Below are 22,463 nucleotides of genomic sequence, written 5' to 3' on the forward strand. Positions count from 1 at the left end.
GACCACCACAGAGCAGGTATTATTTAGGTGGTGGATCATTCTCAGCACTGCAGTGACACTGACATGGTGGTGGTGTGTTAGTGTGTGTTGTGCTGATGAATGGATCAGACACAGCAGCGCTGCTGGAGTTTTTAAATACCGTGTCCACTCACTGTCCACTCCTACCTAGTCGGTCCACCTTGTAGATGTAAAGTCAGAGACGATCGCTCATCTATTGCTGCTGTTTGAGTCGGTCATCTTCTAGACCTTCATCGGTGGTCACACGGGGTGCTGTTGGCTGGATGTTTTTGGTTGGTGGACTATTCTCAGTCCAGCAGTGACAGTGACACTAACACACCACCACCATGTCAGTGTCACTGCAGCGCTGAGAATGATCCACCAACTAAATAATACCTGCTCTGTGGTGGTCCTGTGGGGGTCCTGACCATTGAAGAACAGGGTGGAAGCAGGTTAACAAAGCATGCAGAGAAGCAGATGGACTACAGTCAGTAATTGTAGAACTACAAAGTGCTTCTATGTGGTAAGTGGAGCTGATCAAATGGACAGTGAGTGTAGAAACAGGGAGGTGGTTTTAATGTTATGGCTCTACTATACTAGGTAGTGTGCTAGTATGCAGTGTGGAGCTGCTACTCTTCCCTGAATGCGGGATTTCCGTTTCTGCGCAGTAAACTCGCTTTGCTTCGAGCTGAGTTTAGTTTTACTATTTTACTGGGACAAGAAGCTTTAAATAATGAGATAAAAGTGATTTAAAAGTTAATAACAGTGTTTAATTTACTTCACGATGAGCGCAAGTTCTGTGGACGGTGCTGCAGTTTTACCGGAAGTTTCGAGCCAAATGTTGGAGCTGGACGAGGACGAGGATTTAGAAGTTTTTAGTAAGGTATGAGAACTAAAGTAAACAAAACTGTCTCAGAAACAGGGCAGAGGAGAGATTAAATAAAACACAGAGTAAATATAAGTACTGGTTCATGTTTTGGCACTTGACGGTGACACGTTAGCACTTTTATTCCGTTGTTTTGATTGATTTCAGTGTTGTTTTGGTGGGTGTCCTGCATTCAGCTCATCTAAAGTCACCAGTTACTGTAGTTTATTAGTTTAAAGTTCAAATTTCATTAAAAAGTGAAACATTTGTGCCTCTCTAATCGTTGTTTTGCTCTCTTTTGGTTCCAAAGGTCAGTAATCAGGTGGTGACGGTTTAAAAAGTAGCTTCCTTTTTGTAGTCTAGCACATTTGCATAGGTGTAGTGCTTTAACATGTATATGTGGGTCATTACTGAACAAAATGAAGCTAAAAAGTGTATTAATTCATTTATTCGTTCATTCACTGTCTGTTTTACTACAGCTTTGTCCTGGTCAGGGTCGCAGTGAGTGTTTTATAAGGTGAAAGGCAGGAAACACCCCCAGACAGGTCGCCAGTCCATCACACCTATGGCAATTTTAGCTCTACTTGGACTGACCGCATGTCTTTGTACTGCGGAACATGCAGACCACACACAGAAAGGGGAAATCGAACCCATGTCCTTCTTGCTGTGAGGCGTCAGTGCTACTCACTCAGTGGGCGGCACGGTGGCTAAGTGGGTAGCACTGTCGCCTCACAGCAAGAAGGTCCTGGGTTCGATCCCCGGGCGGGGCGGTCCGGGTCCTTTCTGTGTGGAGTTTGCATGTTCTCCCCGTGTCCGTGTGGGTTTCCTCCGGGAGCTCCGGTTTCCTCCCACAGTCCAAAAACAGGCAAATGAGGTGAATTGGAGACACTGAATTGTCCAAGACTGTGTTTGATATAAACTTGTGTACTGATATAATCTTGTGAACTGATGAATCTTGTGTAATGAGTAACTACCGTTCCTGTCATGGATGTAACCAAAGTGTAAAACATGACGTTAAAATCCTAATAAACAAACAAACAAACGTCCCAGAGTGTGTGTGGGTTTCCTCCGGGAGCTCCGGTTTCCTACCGCAGTCCAAAGACGTGCAAGTGAGGTGAATTGAAGATACAAAAATTGTCCATGACTGTGTTTGACATTAAACTTAAGTACAGTGGGGTCAAAAAGTATTTAGTCAGCCACTGATTGTGCAGGTTCTCCTACTTAGAAAGATGAGAGAGGTCTGTAATTTTCATCATAGCTACACTTCAACTATGAGAGACAAAATGAGAAAAAAAAATCCAGGAAATCACATTGTAGGATTTTTAAAGAATTTATTTGTAAATTATGGTGGAAAATAAGTATTTGGTCAATAACAAACAAGCAAGATTTCTGGCTCTCACAGACCTGTAACTTCTTCTTTAAGAAGCTCTTCTGTCCTCCACTCGTTACCTGTATTAATGGCACCGGTTTGACCTCGTTATCTGTATAAAAGACACCTGTCCACAGCCCCGAACAGTCAGACTCCAAACTCAACCATGGCCAAGACCAAAGAGCTGTCGAAGGACACCAGGAAGAAAATTGTAGACCTGCACCAGGCTGGGAAGAGTGAATCTACAATACGCAAGCAGGTCGGTGTGAATAAATCAACTGTGGGAGCAATTGTAAGAAAATGGAAGACATACAAGACCATTGATAATCTCCCTTGGGGTCAAGATCTCATCCCGTGGGGTCAAAACGATCATGAGAACAGTGAGCAGAAATCCCAGAACTACACGGAGGGACCTGATGAATGACCTGCAGAGAGCTGGGACCAAAGTAACAAAGGCTACCATCAGTAACACACTACGCCGAGAGGGACTCAAATCCTGCAGTGCCAGGCGTGTCCCCCTGCTTAAGCCAGTACATGTCCAGGCCCGTCTGAAGTTTGCCAGAGAGCTTATGGATGATCCAGAAGAGGATCGGGAGAATATCATGTGGTCAGATGAAACCAAAATGGAACTTTTTGGTAAAAACTCAACTCGTCGTGTTTGGAGGAAGAAGAAGAACCCAAGAACACCATATCTACTGTGAAGCATGGGGGTGGAAACATCATGCTTTGGGGCTGTTTTTCTGCAAAGGGGACAGGACGACTGATCCGTGTTAAGGGAAGAATGAACGGGACCATGTATCGTGAGATTTTAAGCCAAAACCTCCTTCCATCAGTGAGAGCATTGAAGATGGAACGTGGCTGGGTCTTCCAGCATGACAATGATCCCAAACACACCGCTCGGGCAACGAAGGAGTGGATCCGTAAAAAGCATTTTAAGGTCCTGGAGTGGCCTAGCCAGTCTCCAGACCTCGACCCCATAGAAAATTTGTGCAGTCCGTGTTGCCCAGCGACAGCCCCAAAACATCACTGCTCTAGAGGAGATCTGCATGGAGGAATGGGCCAAAATACCAGCTACAGTGTGTGCAAACCTGGTGAAGACTTACAGGAAACGTTTCACCTCTGTCATTGCCAACAAAGGTTATGTTACAAAGTATTGAGTTGAACTTTTGTTATTGACCAAATACTTATTTTCCACCATAATTTACAAATAAATTCTTTAAAAATCCTACAATGTGATTTCCTGGATTTTATTTACTCATTTTGTCTCTCATAGTTGAAGTGTAGCTATGATGAAAATTACAGACCTCTCTCATCTTTCTAAGTAGGAGAACTTGCACAATCAGTGGCTGACTAAATACTTTTTGACCCCACTGTATGTAAAACATGACGTTAAAATCCTAATAAATAAATAAATACATTTTACTAAATGCTTCAGGGTCCGTAAGTGGCCAGTTTGTCCCACTGCACCCAAAGTAAGAATACATTGTGCACGGGGCGCCAAGCCATCACCACAGGTCGGCGGTTAATCTCGCCTCTTGCTGATGACTTTGCTGGAGCATCATCTTATCATGAACAATTGTCAAAAGTGTGAGCTGTGGCAGCGGCAACCCTGGTGTTTTATCATCGCCATCTTGCCTTCCAACGATATAGCATGACGCTTACTAATACAATACAATATATAAGTCACACCTATGAACAAGCACCACAACACAGCAAAGCACTGGAATTATGAGTATTCTTATTTTTAAATGCTTTTTTTTCCCTCCCCATTTCACCCCTTAATGTAGTCATATCCAGTTACCCGATCGCATTTTGCTTTCTCTTTTGCTGCTGACCTCCACTCCTGACCATGGAGAGTTGTGACTATCATGCCTAGTTCACACTACGCGATTTCTGCCCTGATTTTGCTCGCTGACTGCTCGGCGCTAGATCGAAACTCTGAAGCTCTCAATCACTGTGTGTGAAACGATCTGAGCGACTCATGAGAGATATCTATCTTGTCAAATATCTGGATATGAGTCGGCCGACTGGCAATGAGTGCTAACGAACGACCAATGAGAACGCAAGATACGGTGTGAGGGGAAACGCAGGGGAGAAGGTGTAAAAAGGTGGGACAGGGGCATAATATAGTTTATATCAGAATACATCAACACACACAGGTTTTACAGTATTTCTGACCTGATCGTTCTCTACACCAACGCTGCATTGCAAAAAATATTTATTAACCTCCAACTTACTATAGAACAATCCATGCTGCTCGCGTAGCCAAATCCACTTATTTATTTATTCATGATTCTTTTTTTTTTTCCTCCCTGATTTTACGCTGCACATCAGCGCACAAACTTTGATCTCTCGCTACTTGTTGACGTGCATTTTTGGACGTGGTATCATTAAACCCCTCGTCACTTTTCGCGTGTGTTTTCGTGACAAAACGTAGTTTGGGAGACCAGAGAAGCTCGCCTGCGATTCCAGTTGGTGATAGATGGTGTAGTGTGTGACCCCCTATCACCGATCAGTCGTGTAGTGTGAAATACACACCGACCTGAAAGACTCCCGATTACAAGAGAGCCAGTCGTGTAGTGTGAACTGTACAGAGACCTGACCACTTGGAGAGTCGTGTAGTGTGAACTTGGCAGTTGGCACTACTAGCACCAGCACTTTATTAACACATAATAAAGCCACACACAGTTTTCAATAAACTGCTGCTGACCGTGGAGAGCTGTGACTATCACCACCAGCCGTTTGCTTCTTTTTATCTGCATGAGGCGGGTTTATATGGAGTCAAGCACTAATCCCCATTGTTCCCCATTTCTGTTCGGATGCCATCGATCAGCTGTGCCACTCAAGTGCCTTTTATATATATTACATTTTATATATTTTAACATTTATTTTGCTGTCTTGGGTGAATTTTTTTTTATGTTTTATGGGTTTTTAGTTGTTGTTTTTTTTGCTGAACGACATAAAGTTGCATAAATTTTCCTTTACTAACGACATAAGGTAAAACGATATAAGTGAAGGTATTACTGTATATGGTTTATTGACTTAAGTGTAATTATATAAAACAATGATACCTATATGTGACATTCAGAATAATTCCATTACTTTGTCATGTATTTTTCTACTGCACTCCTACTGTTGATGCTTGTTGATGACTGTTGTTGGCAGCTTGTACATAGAAAAGCTTCTTTTTAATGACTAAACTGTGTTACACAATAAGTTTACTGTGTTCCATTATGCAGCCGTATGTGAAATTTGTGCTTACGCGTCAGTTTCAACACAGGATCGGTCCACAGAAGCTCCGTGAACGTTTTACTCACATTGTTCAGCTCGATATTTTCCTGTGTCGTTGCTGAAATTAGGGTACAGTGCACAGCATTCTGGGAAAACTGTAAATCTGCTTGGCTGGCTTAGCTCTGATAAAGGTTTGAAGCTGCTGTATGAATCCTCTGTGGAAACAACAGCTTAGACCAGCATAACTGGCACCAGTCTGACCAGCATAATGCTTTTGGCTGAGAACAAGCAACCAGCAGGACCGGCTTTATAAGCAAGTTTCGGCCCAACAAACGCTAGGCCAGCAGTGACATGCACAGGCTTTGACACTCTTATGAGCTTATGCCTGGCTTTCAACATAATGCTCTTGTATTATACCTATTTCATAGTCTATCCCTACTTTTTACTTTAAGCCCATTAATACTACAGTATTTTCTGTCTGCCAATTTTGGACTTTTTTCTTGCTTAACAGCTTCGAAGCCCACTGCAGTTTAAATCTCGCTGATGAGCCATGTGTCCATTCAGTCATTTTCATATTTTACCACTGCTTTATTCTGGGCGGGGTCACTGTGGGTTTGTTTTCTCTGGAATCACTTAACGCAATGCAGTAAAACAGCCAGGACAGGACGCTAATCCATTGTTGGGCATAGGCCCTCCATTCCTTCCTCGTTACACTTTGCATGCCTGACCGGCTGATAGGTGGCCCAGTGGGTAGCACTGTCGCCTCACAGCAAGAAGGTCCTGTGTTCGATCCCCAAGTGGGGCGGTCCGGGTCCTTTCTTTGTGGAGTTTGCATGTTCTCCCCGTGTCTGCGTGGGTTTACTCCGGGTGCTTTGGTTTCCTCCCACAGCCCAAAGACGTGCAAGTGAGGTGAATTGGAGATACAAAATTGTCCATGACTGTGTTCGATATAACCTTGTGAACTGATGAATCTCGTGTAATGAGTAACTACATGACGTTAAAATCCTAATATACAAACAAACATTGGCCAGCATGGTGTAGAGACCACTGTTGGACCCTGGAGCAGCGTAAAATGATATATCTTGCTTGAGCTGATAAATAATCCTTCCTTTGGTGGATGCCTGGACTACGCTGCTGACGGCATCATGACTCAGTTAGCGTTTTTAACATTAGTGTGATTTATTTGGTATTTTATCCCTTGAATAGTGACTGCATTTAAGTAACAGTAAGTGTGTGTGTGTGTGTGTGTGTGTGTGTGTGTGTGTGTGTGTGTGTGTGTATGTGCGTGCTTTTTGTAAACAGATTACTCAGAACTGGTTCATTTTTATGGTGTTGAATAAAGGTGTGTAATGCAAATAAAAAGATGTCCAAGTAACACAAGTTTAAAAGTGAAACAGTCAGGAAAATCCAGATTAACAATAGGGATGTAACGATGCACCACAAGACAGTTAAAAATTGATTCACATGTGTAACGATTCAAATCGTTTTTCACTTTAAACAGCAGAGGGCGCTGGCGCTATTCACCTCACCTGGTTGACATCACTACAGGGTTGCCAGGTTAGGAATTTTCCAGAAATAAAAGGACATTAATTATTTAGATAAATAAAAGATAAGCACAAATAAAGTATTTTATTGTATTTTTTTTAAAGAGAAATAATAAAAGGAAACATAATTTATAATTTGTTTTCAATTTCATTTTGTTTAAAAAATCGGGAAAAAATCGTATCGTGAACCCAGCATCGTGAATCGCATCGCATCGTGGGTAGAGTGTATCATTACATCCCTAATAAACACAGATACATGTGGAGCTTTCAGACTGGATCTGATGATTATTCCACACAAATGCAGATTCGTCTCATATTCACACTTTGATGACGTTTTACCGCACCGCTCAACTGAGCGCTGAACAAAACGGTTGCACACATGTCAAGTTTAATGATACAAATTTCTCAGCTAAAGGCATCAAGTTTCAAAAATGTTGAGTTTAGGAGACGTTGAGTTACAAGGTACTACTGTAATAATAATACTAATTTTTGTTGGATTGTACAGGACTCAAACTTCATGGATGTCAGCCCTACAAATGCTTCCATGCCGACTTCGCCCGGCTCCATGGTCAACCAGTACAAATTCGAGGAAGACGAAGAGGTGCCCGACAACAAAGACATTTTCATCACCGTCGATAACCCCGAGAGCCACGTGACGACCATCGAGACGTTTATTACCTACAGGGTTCTGACCAAGGTAAAGCCACCGAGCGTGTTTCTTTAATAGCTCTCTTTGAGCTTATGTAAATATTTATCTTGAAGGTTCTTGTATCTTCAGACCACTCGTGGTGAGTTTGACTCGAGCGAGTATGAAGTCCGCAGGCGGTACCAGGACTTCCTGTGGTTAAAGGGGAAGCTGGAAGAGTCTCATCCGACCCTTATTGTACATGTAAGTAATCGTTTGAGTTTAGATGATGTGCTACAGATATAATAAACGGTTTTTACTAGTTTTATGGCTAATAAATGATCATATTTTCAACAGAATCACTTACTTTTAAAGAAGCCCCTGTTCATTTGTTTTATTATGTAAAATTAAACAATTATGTTTAGTAAGATGCCTTGTTTGTTGACAGCCTCCAATTTAATAAACTAAAATCTCTTAAGGTTTAGGAGAGGAAAAAATAATGGACTAGACAGCTAGGCAGCAATGGCAGTCCAGTACTTTTTCTATCAAGTCTCTCTAAAAGGCGTTTCTAATGGGCCGGGCCACGCCTCTTCACTAGGGTGCCATGTGTAGTCCTGTACTTGCAAGAACTGAAAAAATGAACCCAGTCTGTAGGATGCTTAACTAAGTCAAAGCGATACTGTGGCTAAAATAATATGGCCAAAATAACGGAAACAAAGAAGCAAAGGAAACACACAAAACCATCTGCGGCCCGCGACAGAGAAAGTGGACAGAAAAGAGACAGGGCAGAATTAAAACCGGTTGACACAATATGGCAAACTTCTCTGAGATGGGGATGGCAATGCATAAGTTGCACCCCTTGCTGGCACAGCCCACACCCAGTGTGAGTATAAACGTGGGGTCTGACCGCTTATCCATCCAGGGAGGTTCCCTTGGTATACCCAAAAAGTGCCACATTCCCAGTAAGAGATTAATATGTGCGGACCGGCACAGGTGGCGCAGCAGGATATTCCGCTAGCACACCAGCGCCGAGATTCTGAACTCTTCGGTTCGAAACTCTGCATTGGCACTGGCCGGCTGGCCGCTATCTAGTGGGCATAATTGGCAGTGCCTGCAGCAGACACGTTTATGCTAGGGCGGGATGACCAGACTATGTGGGTGGGGTCTTCAAACGCTGTGTAAGGACCCTGATTGCCAGATAGAGAGGAGCCTGTGCAAAGCACATAGGTGAAAAAGGGTTCCGCTAAGGGCTGCGTGCGGGTCGGAGGGCGCGTGAGCAGCAATAAACCCACCTCGACTGCGATCAGGGATCCTCCAGCAGCGGAAGACGAATTGACTACACTAACTTGGGAGAAAAATGTGAGAAAATGCATCAATAAAATAGAAAAAAAAAAGAAACCCGAGATTAGACCGAGCCCTGAATCACGGTTCCAGTGAATGCAGAGAAGATGGCAAATCTGTGAGGAAGAAACCGTGATATGTAGAAACACTTCCACCTGGAGCGAATTAATGCTCACTGAGCTTTAGGTGAGTCAGTCAACAGGAACATGTTAAACATCTGCACCTCCATGCCACCTCTGCTGGCCAAATTTGAGAGGGCAGAAGAATGATTCTGTAACCTTGGTGCAGAGCTTTATGGATGTGATGTTTCCATCAAACATTGGTCATAACGTGGCTAGCTAATGATACATGAGCTACTACAAGTAAAGCCACGAGCGTTAGGAAATGTTCTGTTAGATGAAACCCGACCCTAAACAACGACTTCCTTTTTATTTTTGCTGTAGCCACTGCCAGAGAAATTTGTGATGAAGGGAATGGTGGAGAGGTTCACCAACGACTTCATCGAAACCAGAAGGAAGGCGCTGCACAAGTTTCTGAACAGGATAGCCGACCATCCCATCCTGTCCTGCAGTGAGGACTTCAAGGTCTTTCTTACAGCACAAGCCTGGGTAAAATCACACACACATGCACACACACACTCACACGCACACACACACACACACACACACACACACAGAGGAGAGTCACTATGGTAAATAAGCGACACGGTATTCTTTATATTTACATCGATCAGCCATAACATTAAAACCACCTCCTTGTTTTTACACTCACTGTCCATTTTATCAGCTCCACTTACCATATAGAAGCACTTTGTAGTTCTACAATTACTGACTGTAGTCCATCTGTTTCTCTGCATGCTTTGTTAGCCCCCTTTCATGCTGTTCTTCAATGGTCAGGACCCCCACAGGACCACCACAGAGCAGGTATTATTTAGGTGGTGGATGATTCTCAGCACTGCACTGACACTGACATGGTGCTGGTGTGTTAGTGTGTGTTGTGCTGGTATGAGTGGATCAGACACAGCAGCGCTGATGGAGTTCTCACTGTCCACTTTATTAGACACTCCTACTTAGTTGGCCCAGCAATACACACAGACATTGTGTTCATCCTAAACTGGTTATTCATCAACATCTTTTTTATGCACTTTTCTTAAAAAAATGTCATTTTATTACACTGAATATATTCTAACATATATTGTATAATTTAGATGTGTTTTTGTACCATGCTGTATTTGTTTTGACACATTATAACATTTTCTAAAAGTCACGGGGGCCACGCAGGTAGTGTAGGTGCCTAACAGCACCAGGGTCCTGGAAACCAGGGATTAAACCTTGTCGGCCTTGTAGGTTTCATCCTACCTCCTAAAAAAACATGCAGAATGTGGATTGGCAGATTGGATTGGTATCCAGTACAGGATGTTTTGTGAGGGTGGCTCCGGTCCCACCACGATCCTGCTCAGAATGAAGTGGTTACTACAGATGTGTATATTTGTTTTAAAACAGACATGTAACAGTTACTGGCATCTTTTGAAACCATTGTCCACATAAACAGTGGGTTGCCTCGTCACTTCACAGCAAGAAGGTCCTGGGTTCTATTCCCAAGTGGAGCGGTCCGGGTCCTTTCTGTATAGAGTGTGTATGTTCTTCCCGTGTCTGTGTGGGTTTCCTCCGAGCGCTCCGGTTTCCTCCCACAGTAAAAAGACGTGCAAGTGAGGTGAATTGGAGATACAAAATTGTCCATGACTGTGTTTAATATTAAAAACTTGAACTGATGAATCTTGTGTAACCGGTAACTACCGTTCCTGTCGTGAATGTAACCAAAGTGTGTAAAATATGACGTTTAGATCATGATAAATAACTTACAATAAATACATATGACCATAGCTTGTTTGTTTATTAGGATTTTAACGTCATGTTTTACACTTTGGTTACGTTCATGACAGGAACGGTAGTTACTCATTACACAAGATTCATCAGTTCACAAAGTTATATCGAACACAGTCATGGACAATTTAGTGTCTCCAATTCACCTCACCTGCATGTCTTTGGACTGTGGGAGGAAACCGGAGCACCCGGAGGAAACCCAAGCGGACACAGCGAGGACATACAAACTCCTCACAGAAAGGACCCGGACCGCCCCGCCTGGGGATCGAACCCAGGACCTTCTTGCTGTGAAGCGACAGCGCTACACACTTATATTATGTATTTAGTAGTTGTTTTAAACTACCACACAATATATGAGGGATCTAATGCACTTCTATATTTTGGTTGGAAGCGGTGAGGGTTGGAAGGAGGAGTAGTCGGTCGTGTCTGAGAGACGCTTATAGTCCGGATTTAGCTCCATCTGATTTCCACCTTTTTGGACGCTCAAAGAAGCTTTAAGGGGAAGAAGATTTTCATGTGATGATGATGTGAAAGCAGCTCTGCATCAATGGCTACGAGCTGCATCAGTGGCTACAAAAATATAAAAAGTTGGTACGACTCTGAAGAAAATGCATTGGAAGGTGACTAGAAAAGTGATGGAGTTTGTTTTTCAAATTCTTAATAAATAGAGTTAAAAAAAGGCGCGGAAACCTTTTGAAGCTCCCTCATATTTATTTATTCATCCTCATCACGTTGTGTATGCAGGAGTTGGCGTCTCATAAGAAACAAGGCTCAAGTTTTCTAAGCAGGATGGGCGACACGGTGCGCGCCGTGGCCGCCACCGTCCGGGGAGGGGTCAGGAACCGGCCGGAGGAGTTCACCGCCATTCAGGACTACGTGGAGGACTTCAGTCAGAAGATGACCTCGATAGATCGAGTCACCCAGCGAATCATCAAAGAGCAAAAAGGTTTCGTTTCACATCCTGAAGACTTTGTGTCCTAAAGCGTTGTGAGCAGTGTTGTTTAGAAGTGCTTGTTTTTTTATTCAGAGTATTTACAGGAATTAAAGGAGTGTGGACCCATCTACACGCTGTGGTCAGGCTCAGAGGAGGAGCTGGTGGAACCTCTGAAGCTAATGGCCAGCTGCATGGACAGATGCTGTCGGGAGACTGAGGAGAGTATGGAGCACCTGAGCAACAATCTTCTACCGACTCTGCACGAGTATGTGCTTTGCACCGACACCCTCAAGGTTTGTTTTTGACGTTTAGATGTTTATTGTGCATATATGGAAATATGGTATGGAAAGCTAAAATGAATTAAAAATACACATATTTAACTGAATTTATATTTACACTGATCAGCCATAACATTAAAACCACCTCCTTGTTTCTACACTCACTGTCCATCTTATCAGCTCCACTTACCATATAGAAGCACTTTGTAGTTTTACAATTACTGACTGTAGTCCATCTGTTTCTCTACATACTTTTTTAACCAGCTTTCATGCTGTTCTTCAATGGTCAGGACCCCCACAGGACCCCCACAGAGCAGGTATTATTTAGGTGGTGGATCATTCTCAGCACTGCATTGACACTGACATGGTGGTGGTGTGTTAGTGTGTGTTGTGCTGGTACGAGTGGATCAGACACAGCAGCGCTGCTGAAGGTTTTGAACACCGTGTCCACTCACTGTCCACTCTATTAGACACTCCTACCTAGTCGGTCCACCTTGTAGATGTAAAGTCAGAGACGATTGCTCATCTATTGCTGCTGTTTGAGTCGGTCATCTTCTAGACCTTCATCAGTGGTCACGGGACGCTGCCCACGGGGCGCTGTCGGCTGGATATATTTTTGGTTGGTGGACTATTCTCAGTCCAGCAGTGACAGTGAGGTGTTCAAAAACTCCAGCAGCGCTGCTGTGTCTGATCCACTCATACCAGCACAACACACACTAACACACCACCACCATGTCAGTGTCACTGCAGTGCTGAGAATCCATACCAGATGAGGAAGCAAAGACAGTATACCGTTGGTATGTACGGTCATACCGCCCAGCCCTACTTTAATGTATAGTAATAATAGGCCTGTTGTATAGAAGTGTCTGCTGTGCTGGTAGAAGTATTACTAAGCCAGAGTGTCGTGATGCATATATATATTATATTATATTATTGTTCAATGTCATTTAAGAATAATTTAATTTGCACTTTTGCTCTTAACCAAATGTATTTTGAGGACGTCTTTATAACTGGGTAAGTGTAAGAACACTGACATATACTGTGAGAGTGTTTAACATCAAGTTCTGAGCTCTCAGGTGGTGCAAGGGTAAAATATGCTAGGCCTATTATTACTATACATTAAAGGCTGAGTAATGCATGGATGCAGCCCATGAGACTCGCTTCTGGTCAGTGTTGTGGTCCAGCTGATACAAAAGGCTAAAAACAACACATCGGCTATATTCCCATATGTATTATAAATTATGATTCTTTTAGAGACTGTTAAATATATTGTGGGAGTGTTTAACGTCAAGTTCTGAGCTCTCAGGTGGTGCGAGGGTTAAATATGCTAGCCTGCAATCGACAGACCTGATTGGCGATGTCTGTGGGTGGTGGGCGGCTAATGTGAGGTGAAGCAGACTTGGAGAAAATAGGGAGGGCTGCGTCAGGAAGGGCATCCGACATAATAACTGCGTCAAATCAAGTGTCCGGACCAGCACATATAACTTTTTGTAGATCACACGTGTGTATATGCTGAATGCTGGGATTGCAGTCGCAGGTGAGGAAGCACTAGATCAGGGGTGTCAAGAGACAACGTGACATCGTAGTCATGGCAACTAACTTTAACCTTCGCTAAGAAGCCATGTGACTTTTACGGCAAAGAGAACGCGGGGTAGCGTAGTCAGTAACGTAAACAATAATAAATAAATACAGATAATTATATTGCAATATAATACCCAAGCATCGTCTGTAAGTAGTGGCGTTTATATTCTCAGTTGTTAGTAAATGTTTAGTGAGTATATCACAGCGTTTTAGTTACAAATTTACAATTAGTGTCTTTACACACAATTTTAACTCGTTATTTTACGTTTGGTTAAATCTCATATTGTACCAGATGTAACACTTGACTACAGCTGTGTGCTTTTACTGTATTAAGTTCTTTATTGTTTTTATTGTTTGTATTTTTACTTCATTTTGATGCACACAGCTGGGGAGCAAATAAACCGACTGTATTCTGAAGGGAGCTGTCTGTCTGTCTGTCTGTCTGTCTAGCTGAGAAAGGGGGATAAACTATTAGTGAGGGCAGAATGATTGTCTTAAAAATACACTGTAAAATCCTAAATAAACTGCATCTTTCAAAATGCATGCTGATTTTGTGACCTGCAAAGTGACACAGCCCGCCAGTAGATGATGTTACACATATTTACACATAATCCCAAAATGTACAAGAAGATAATTAAGAAAATTAAGCAGAAGGAGGAAATTTAATGAAAGTGAAAACAAGTTTGTGCTTCAGGAAGAGAAACCGGTGCGTCTCTTGTGTTATGAGGCCGTGTCTGTGGTCAAGGAGGACGATATAAATGCAGAATTCAGCCTCCAAGAAAAACAGCAATGTGACTGCAATCACAGCAGGATACGTTACAATCGGCCCTTTGAGGGCCACCATGATGCTGATGTGGCCCTCGGTGAAAATGAGTTTGACACCCCTGCACTAGATGCTCAGATTATCACTCAGAATTAGGGCACCTCGGTAGGCAGCATTTTAATGCATCTAGGAATTGAGACAACCTTCTTCTTAAAGTATGATGTAAAATTCTGTTTATGTAGAGAGATCACTAGGTTTTCAGACAGACCCTTAGATAGATAGATATTGAGAAAAAGGACATCTACAAAAACAGATGAAATCACAAGAACGCTACGACCTTTAGTCCCATACGTTTACGTTTCCGGCATTTAGCAGACGCTTCTATTTAAAGCGACTTGCAGTACTGTGACAGTATATTGTCTAAGCAATTGAGGGTTAAGGGCCTTGCTCAGGAGCCCAGCAGTGGCAACCTGGCAGTGGTGGGGTTTGAACCAGCGATCTTTCGATTACTAGTCCAGTACCTTAACCACTAGGCTACACCTGCCTTTAATAGTGGCAAGTTGACAGTTGTAGGGCTTGATCCAGCACCTTTCTGATCATTTACATTTACAACATTTAGCAGACGCCTTTATCCAAAGTGACTTACATTAGAGTTACAGTCTACAGTCTGAGCAATTGAGGGTTAAGGGCCTTGCTCAAGGACCCAACAGCAGCAGCATATGGGGCTTGAACCAGCAACCTTCTGATTACTAGTCCAGTACCTTAACCGCTAGGCTACAGCTTGCCGTTCAGCTTTAGCTCTATGTACCCATGGGGTTACTTGCGTATTTTCATTGTGTTTATTGCGGTATTTATCACATACAGGCAGTACTGAGGAGACGAGACAACATCCAAGTGGAGCTGGAGGCTAAGAACGACGCTCTGGTCAATAAGAAGACGGACATTGAAGCAGTGAGTGCAGCTTGATTTTTTTTTTTTCTCTATTTTCTATTCAATTCAGCCAATTTTCCACAGATTATTATTATTAATCAATCCTTTATTCGGCAGCAGTGTCTACTTTCATATAAAAGTAACCCATATTAAATAAAATGAAATAAACAACTTCAGGAAGTTCCCCCGAACTTCAGAAAGCACTTACAGTACATAGCCTGTGCTAATCACGTCGACCGTAAGTCTCCAGGGCTTCTGGCTTTTTAACATCAATTCCATCAAATGTCACGGCTGCAAAAGAGATCAGCTCCTGTGCAGAAAGGGAAACTTAGGGCAGAACTGAGCCGAGTCCTTTGCAGAAATGCTTGAAGGTTGCTGGGTTTCGCTCCTAAACCAGGCTTAGCAATAACCTTTCTTCAGACAATTTAATTACAGCCTGAGAGCGCCGTTCCTGTCGACTTCCACAGTGCTGAATGGCCCTTGCGATAGGAAAGAAGTTATTTTAATAGGTTCGGAATGTGTTCCCCTCGAGGTCTCGTCTACAAACAAATAACTCTCCTCTTAAACCTGCTTTAGGCCACCAGAAAACAACATCCAAAAGCTCTGGAAGTTCAGCGTTGATCAGAACGTTCAGACCTCTTACCCTGTTTTAAGCAAAGCGGAGCCTCACAGTTAGTCGTTTGTTGTTTATCGGGTTTAGTGCTGGGTTGCCAGATTAGGGCAGCGGTCACATTTTGTAGTAAAATCCATAAATCTGCAAAGTTTTTTAAACTGACAAGTATTGTTCATCTCATACATAAATTATCTTGAAATAAACTCAAAAATACAACCAGAAAAATGTATCGATCACACATTTAACACATTCATATCTATTATACACCGATCAGCCATAACATTAAAACCACCTCCTTGTTTCTACACTCACTGTCCATGTTATCAGCTCCACTTACCATATAGAAGCACTTTGTAGTTCTACAATTACTGACTGTAGTCCATCTGTTTCTCTACATGCTTTGTTACCCCCAGCGTGATATTCCGCTAGCACACCAGTGCTGAGATTCTGAACTTCTGCCTCCGGTCGGCTGCCGGCTGGGCACCATCTAGCGAGCATAATTGGCTGTGCCTGCAGCAGACACATTTCTGGTGGGGGTCTTCAAACGCTGTGTTAGGACCCTGATTAGCAGAAAGAGTCGCCTGTGCAGAGTGCATAGGTAATAAAGGGTTCCGCAAAGGGCTGCACGTGGGTCGGAGGAGGCGTGAGCAGCAATATACCCACCTCGACTGCAATCAGGGACCCTCCAGCAGTGGAAGACTATAGACTGATATTAAAATTTACTACCCCTCCTGCCATGAATATAACCATTGTGTTATAAACATGGTGTAAAACATCTAAATAAATTAGATAAACATGTTTATCTTTTCTGTTTTTTATCAATTTCTACTACATTTATTTCACAGATGTTTAAAGAAGAGTCACATTTCATGTCAGTCATTAAATGACACTCATAAATTAAATGATAGAATAAATAGAAGCTACGACACACAGCACAGCTCCCTTAATAGTTGAACGTAAACCTAGAACATCGAGCGACGGTGCGAGGCTTCGTGTTCTGTCTGTATTGGAAACATACTGGATTTTAAATAGGTCTAGGTGTGTGTGGTTGTGAATGTGTGTGTGATACCCTAATGCAGCATTTCTCAACCCTGCAGTCACCTCACCCATAAAATCTATGCAAACATGAATAACCTCAGTCCATGGACAGAAATCAGGACACTCTTCTTTTAAATCTGCTTTAGGTCACCAGAAAACATCATCTGAAAGCTCTGCAACACACATACACACACATATACACACACAAGTGGTCATTAAACGAAGGAAGGTGACTATTACAGAGACGCCTGAGAAGATGCACACAACCACCGGATAATGAAGGCGACGGCTCAGATCCTGGTGCCTCTCTGTTCAAAAAAACACTCCATGATGGAAAAAATAACACTGGCTATGTACGTCAGCATTTACGTAGACGGGTGCTGACCCCAGCGCTTCCGTTGCGATGCACAGAGAAGAAAAGCATGGTGAGGTGGCCATTTTTAAAGCAAGCTCCCCGAGTTTAAATCTCAGCTCTGCTACCGGTCAGCTGGGCGCCCCCTAGCGGGCACAATCGCCATAGACTGCAGCAGACAAAATTGGGCACTAAAGTCTGCTGGGTGGGAAAAGACCACAATACAAAAGAAGCTGTGCAGGGACCTTGGTTAGTACCTCTAGGAGAAAGTGGAGGAACGTGGAGATCAGTGCATGACTCTCCATGCGTGAATCCACTGAAGTACGGGCGAATAAGAAGGGGGTCGGTGGACCCCGCACACATCGGAGGGAGCGTGTGTCAGGCAGATATACCCTCCTCAGACGTGAACAGGGTCCCCAGCAGCAAATGATGAACTGGCTATGCTATAAATTGGAAGATAAAGGGTAAAAAATGCAAAATGGCTGTTTAAGTCAGCATTTACGTGGTCAGGCGCTGACCACAGTGCGATACACAGAGAAGAAAAGCATCGAGAAGTGGGCATTGAGGATATATGAGGTGGCTAGCGGGCGGCACGGTGGCTCAGTGAGTAGCGCTGTCGCCTCACAGCAAGAAGGTCCTGGGTTTGATCCCCAGATGGAGTGGTCTGGGTCCTTTCACTGTGGAGTTTGCATGTTCTCCCCGTGTCGGTGTGGGTTTGCTGCGGGAGCTCCGGTTTCCTCCCACAGTACAAAGACGTGCAAGTGAGGTGAATTGGAGATACAAAATTGTCCTTGTGTGGACAGTGGTAGCCTTGTGGCTAAGGTACAGGACTAGTAGTCAAAAGGTTGTCACTGTTGGGCCCTTGAGCAAGGCCCTTAACCTTCAATTGCTTAGACAATATATTGTCACGGTACTGTAAGTCGCTTTGGATAAAGGCGTCTGCTAAATGCAGTAAATGCGTTAAAATCCTAAAAAACTAATAAATAAATATATATGAGGTGACTGGTACTCTGCACGTCTATGATAAATTGTGTAACTATCATTTGTCAACAATGTCAAAATATTTTTGATATATATTTGATATAGCCAGTGGGAATCACCTCCTAGTTTCAGCTTGATCTGATAATCATATCCAGTTCTGATGCCTGCGTGCCCATTGTAGGAGCTTTCAGTGATGGACAGGAGTTTTAAATGCTGGACAGTTTGACTGACCGGTGACGGTGCAGCCAAATACGCAGATGGCTTTGATGCACTGTGTGTGTCACATTCACATCACCGCTTTAAAAAATGATCTGCAATTTGAGTCACAGTAGCTCCTCTGCTGGTCCAGACGCCGTAGCCTTCATGTCCTCTGGAATCAATGAGTCTTGGCTGCCCAACAACCTGGCTTTTCCCCAAACCATACGAGACGTCTGCAACAAAGTTAGAGCTGGAACTAACTCACACTCTTCATGAATATGAACTGAAAGCACATGTATGAAGACGGACCAAACAAAAACTAAACAAGAAAGACTTTCATATAAATTCTGCCATGAATGTAACTAGTGTTGACATGGTGTTAAACCAAATCAAACCTGTTGGTGACCACTGTTGGTCAATTCTCACCACAGCTAACTGATCATCTTGCCATAACAATTTGTCCCTTATTAAAGTCACACAGGTTTCTATGCTGCCCATATAATCTAAATTCAACATGTAAACTAGTGACTACCACTAAAAGCCCGACATTTAAAACATCCGTGATGCCGCTCAGGTGGCCCAGCGGTAAAACACGCTAGCATATTACATATTACACAGGAAAAAGACTTGTTTCATGATATGATTTTCATGGCTGTGAATCAGGTAGGGCTTTAGTTACATGGTAACCGTTGTGCATGTCTTGGTCGTGGATGTTTTTTTTTTTTTGCATTTTACCCCTCCATCTCCACTGAAGCTGACCCCTGCCCCGATTGAGGAGAGCAAAACTAACACACCCCCTTCGACACGTGTGCAGTAGCCGACTACATCTGCACGAGGCGAGTTCATATGCGAATCAGCTTTGTGTACAGACAGCCACACCCTGATCAGTGCATCATTCCTCGCCATCAATCAGCCAGCGGAGGTCGTAATTCGCTCCCCTGCCCCGATTGAGGAGAGCAAAAATAATTACGACTGAGCGAATTACGACCTCCGCTGGCTGATTGATGGAGAGGAATGATGCATTGATCAGGGTGTGGCTCTCCGTGCACAAAGCTGATCCGCATGTAAACTCGCCTCGTGCGGGTAAAAGTTGCAGTCGGGTACTGCACACGTGTTGGAGGGGGCATGTGTCAGTCTCGCTCTCCTCAGTCAGGGCGGGGGTCAGCACCAGTGGAGAGGAAGCGTAATGCAATTGGGTAAAAATTAGACGTGCATACTGTTACCATACAGTATAACTAAGGCCCTACCTAATTCACGGCCATGAAAATCGTGGAACGAACCGTGGAACGAGCCTTTTCCTGGGTAATGTGTAATTTGCTTTGAAATTCAAACTTTAATGTTTGTGTTTAGCTATTTAAAATTTTTTATTCGCGTAGCGATTAAGTGCCTCACGCTTACTGGTTAATCTGCACTATGAGGTGTTCTAGCAATCCTACGGCAATTCAGTTAGCAATTGCTTAGTCAAAATGTCCAAAATGCTGAAGTGTAAAGCAGCTAAAAACACGACTCGGGTAACTGAGTGTGGAAAACTAACAACTAATTCTGTGGACACAGAGGTGGGTGGAAGTCTAGATGAGGACGAGAATTTTTTGTATTTGAAACCATCGCTGGATGTTCTAGGTTTACATTCGACTATTAAGGTAACTGTGCTGTGTTTTGTAGCTTCTATTTACTCCATCATTCAGTTTATGAGTGTCATTTAACGACTGACGTGAATTGTGGCTCTTGAACTCGATCTCTTTATAAATATAAAACTAAAAGCACACATATGAAGACAGACAAAACAAAAACTGAGCGAATTGCGACCTCTGCTGGCTGATTGATGGCGTCTGCACAGACTTGAGGAATAATGCGTTGATCAAAGTGCACAAAGCTGATCCGCATGTGAACTCTCCTCGTGCAGGTGAAAAGATACGTGAAATGTGGCTCTTGAACACATAGGCATTACCGTTCACATTTCTGGGTGTGGTCCTTATGTTTTGGATGCAAATTTTGATTGCTTTGGAAAGCTGCAACCGTGTGAATAATTTAAGACTTTATTAAGAAACTGATGATACCGGATTTGCAAGAGATGCGAGATACAAGCGTACAAAGAGCGCCTGATGTATGATAACAGCACGTCTGCTGAATTTTAATATGCAAACTCTGATATGTGGAAAGCGCTACTGGACATTCAGTGTTTGATATGTGGCCCTGGTTGTGTCCGTGAAGGAGTCTACGGTGCTGAGTTTAGCGTGGGACAGCCTGGTGGGCAAAGACCCAGAGGAGGTCCAACATCAGAAACATCAGAAGATAAAAGGAGAGATGAAAGAGGTACCGGTTGTGGAGCATGCGTTCACGAGCTTGCGTTTGCATGGCGGCTTTTACAGGAGCTTTTGTTTTGAGCTGGTAACATTTATGCAGACTGGAATTTCAGGAAAATACACCCTGATGTTAGACGTAATTATTTACACCTCACACTCGCTAAACTGGTTTTCTTATGAGAGGAGAAAATCGCTGAATTGGCAAACACGGTGCCCTTTGTGCCCTTATTCCATGACTAATATTACATTTTACATCATTATTCAGATTACCTTAAAACTCGATGTCCTTTGGTTCTGGGAGTGGTGTTGAGTTTAAAAGGCGTCGAGTTTCAAGGGTTTCTTTTCCCCATAAGGACGCATGGTCCTGTGGAACTGCATATACACCGATCAGGCATAACATTATGACCACCTTCCTAATACTGTGTTGGTTCCCCTTTTGCTGCCCTGTGTATTCTGACACCTTTCTATCAGAACCAGCATGAACTTCTTCATCAATTTGTGCTACAGTAGCTCGTCCGTTGGATCGGACCGCACGGGCCAGGCTTCGCTCCCCACGTGCATCATGACCCTGTCGCCGGTTTACCACTGTTCCTTCCTTGGACCACTTTTGATAGATACTGACCACTGCAGACACACCCCACAAGAGCTGCAGTTTTGGAGATGCTCTGACCCAGTCGTCTAGCCATCACAATTTGGCCCCATTTTTCCTGCTTCTAACATCAACTTTGAGGATAAAATGTTCACTTGCTGCCTAATACAGTGGGGCCAAAAAGTATTTAGTCAGCCACTGATTGTGCAGGTTCTCCTACTTAGAAAGATGAGAGAGGTCTGTAATTTTCATCATAGCTACACTTCAACTATGAGAGACAAAATGAGAAAAAAAAATCCAGGAAATCACATTGTAGGATTTTTAAAGAATTTATTTGTAAATTATGGTGGAAAATAAGTATTTGGTCAATAACAAACAAGCAAGATTTCTGGCTCTCACAGACCTGTAACTTCTTCTTTAAGAAGCTCTTCTGTCCTCCACTCGTTACCTGTATTAATGGCACCGGTTTGACCTCGTTATCTGTATAAAAGACACCTGTCCACAGCCCCGAACAGTCAGACTCCAAACTCAACCATGGCCAAGACCAAAGAGCTGTCGAAGGACACCAGGAAGAAAATTGTAGACCTGCACCAGGCTGGGAAGAGTGAATCTACAATAGGCAAGCAGGTTGGTGTGAATAAATCAACTGTGGGAGCAATTGTAAGAAAATGGAAGACATACAAGACCATTGATAATCTCCCTTGGGGTCAAGATCTCATCCCGTGGGGTCAAAATGATCATGAGAACGGTGAGCAAAAATCCCAGAACTACACAGAGGGACCTGATGAATGACCTGCAGAGAGCTGGGACCAAAGTAACAAAGGCTACCATCAGTAACACACTACGCCGAGAGGGACTCAAGTCCTGCAGTGCCAGGCGTGTCCCCCTGCTTAAGCCAGTACATGTCCAGGCCCGTCTGAGGAAGAAGAAGAACCCAAGAACACCATACCTACTGTGAAGCATGGGGGTGGAAACATCATGCTTTGGGGCTGTTTTTCTGCAAAGGGGACAGGACGACTGATCCGTGTTAAGGGAAGAATGAACGGGG

At 43.4% G+C, this 22,463-nt stretch overlaps 1 protein-coding gene across 2 annotated transcripts in view; it reads left to right on the forward strand.

Annotated features, from left to right (window-relative positions):
* Positions 1-648: 648 nt before the first annotated feature.
* The window catches only part of snx7 (sorting nexin 7), a 38,455-nt gene continuing 16,640 nt past the window's right edge, over positions 649-22,463 (forward strand). Inside the window, exons 1-8 of one of the 2 annotated variants that reach the window (XM_062992215.1) lie at positions 649-880; positions 7,512-7,703; positions 7,785-7,895; positions 9,416-9,580; positions 11,600-11,801; positions 11,883-12,082; positions 15,276-15,362; positions 20,735-20,836. In XM_062992215.1, coding sequence (XP_062848285.1) covers positions 782-880; positions 7,512-7,703; positions 7,785-7,895; positions 9,416-9,580; positions 11,600-11,801; positions 11,883-12,082; positions 15,276-15,362; positions 20,735-20,836 — 1,158 coding nt within the window. In that variant the 5' untranslated portion in view covers positions 649-781. The remainder of the gene's footprint in view (positions 881-7,511; positions 7,704-7,784; positions 7,896-9,415; positions 9,581-11,599; positions 11,802-11,882; positions 12,083-15,275; positions 15,363-20,734; positions 20,837-22,463) is intronic. The other variant, XM_062992216.1, reaches the window with a different exon arrangement.

Source organism: Trichomycterus rosablanca, chromosome 3 (genome assembly GCF_030014385.1).
Source record: "Trichomycterus rosablanca isolate fTriRos1 chromosome 3, fTriRos1.hap1, whole genome shotgun sequence".
Taxonomy (NCBI): Eukaryota; Metazoa; Chordata; class Actinopteri; order Siluriformes; family Trichomycteridae; genus Trichomycterus; species Trichomycterus rosablanca.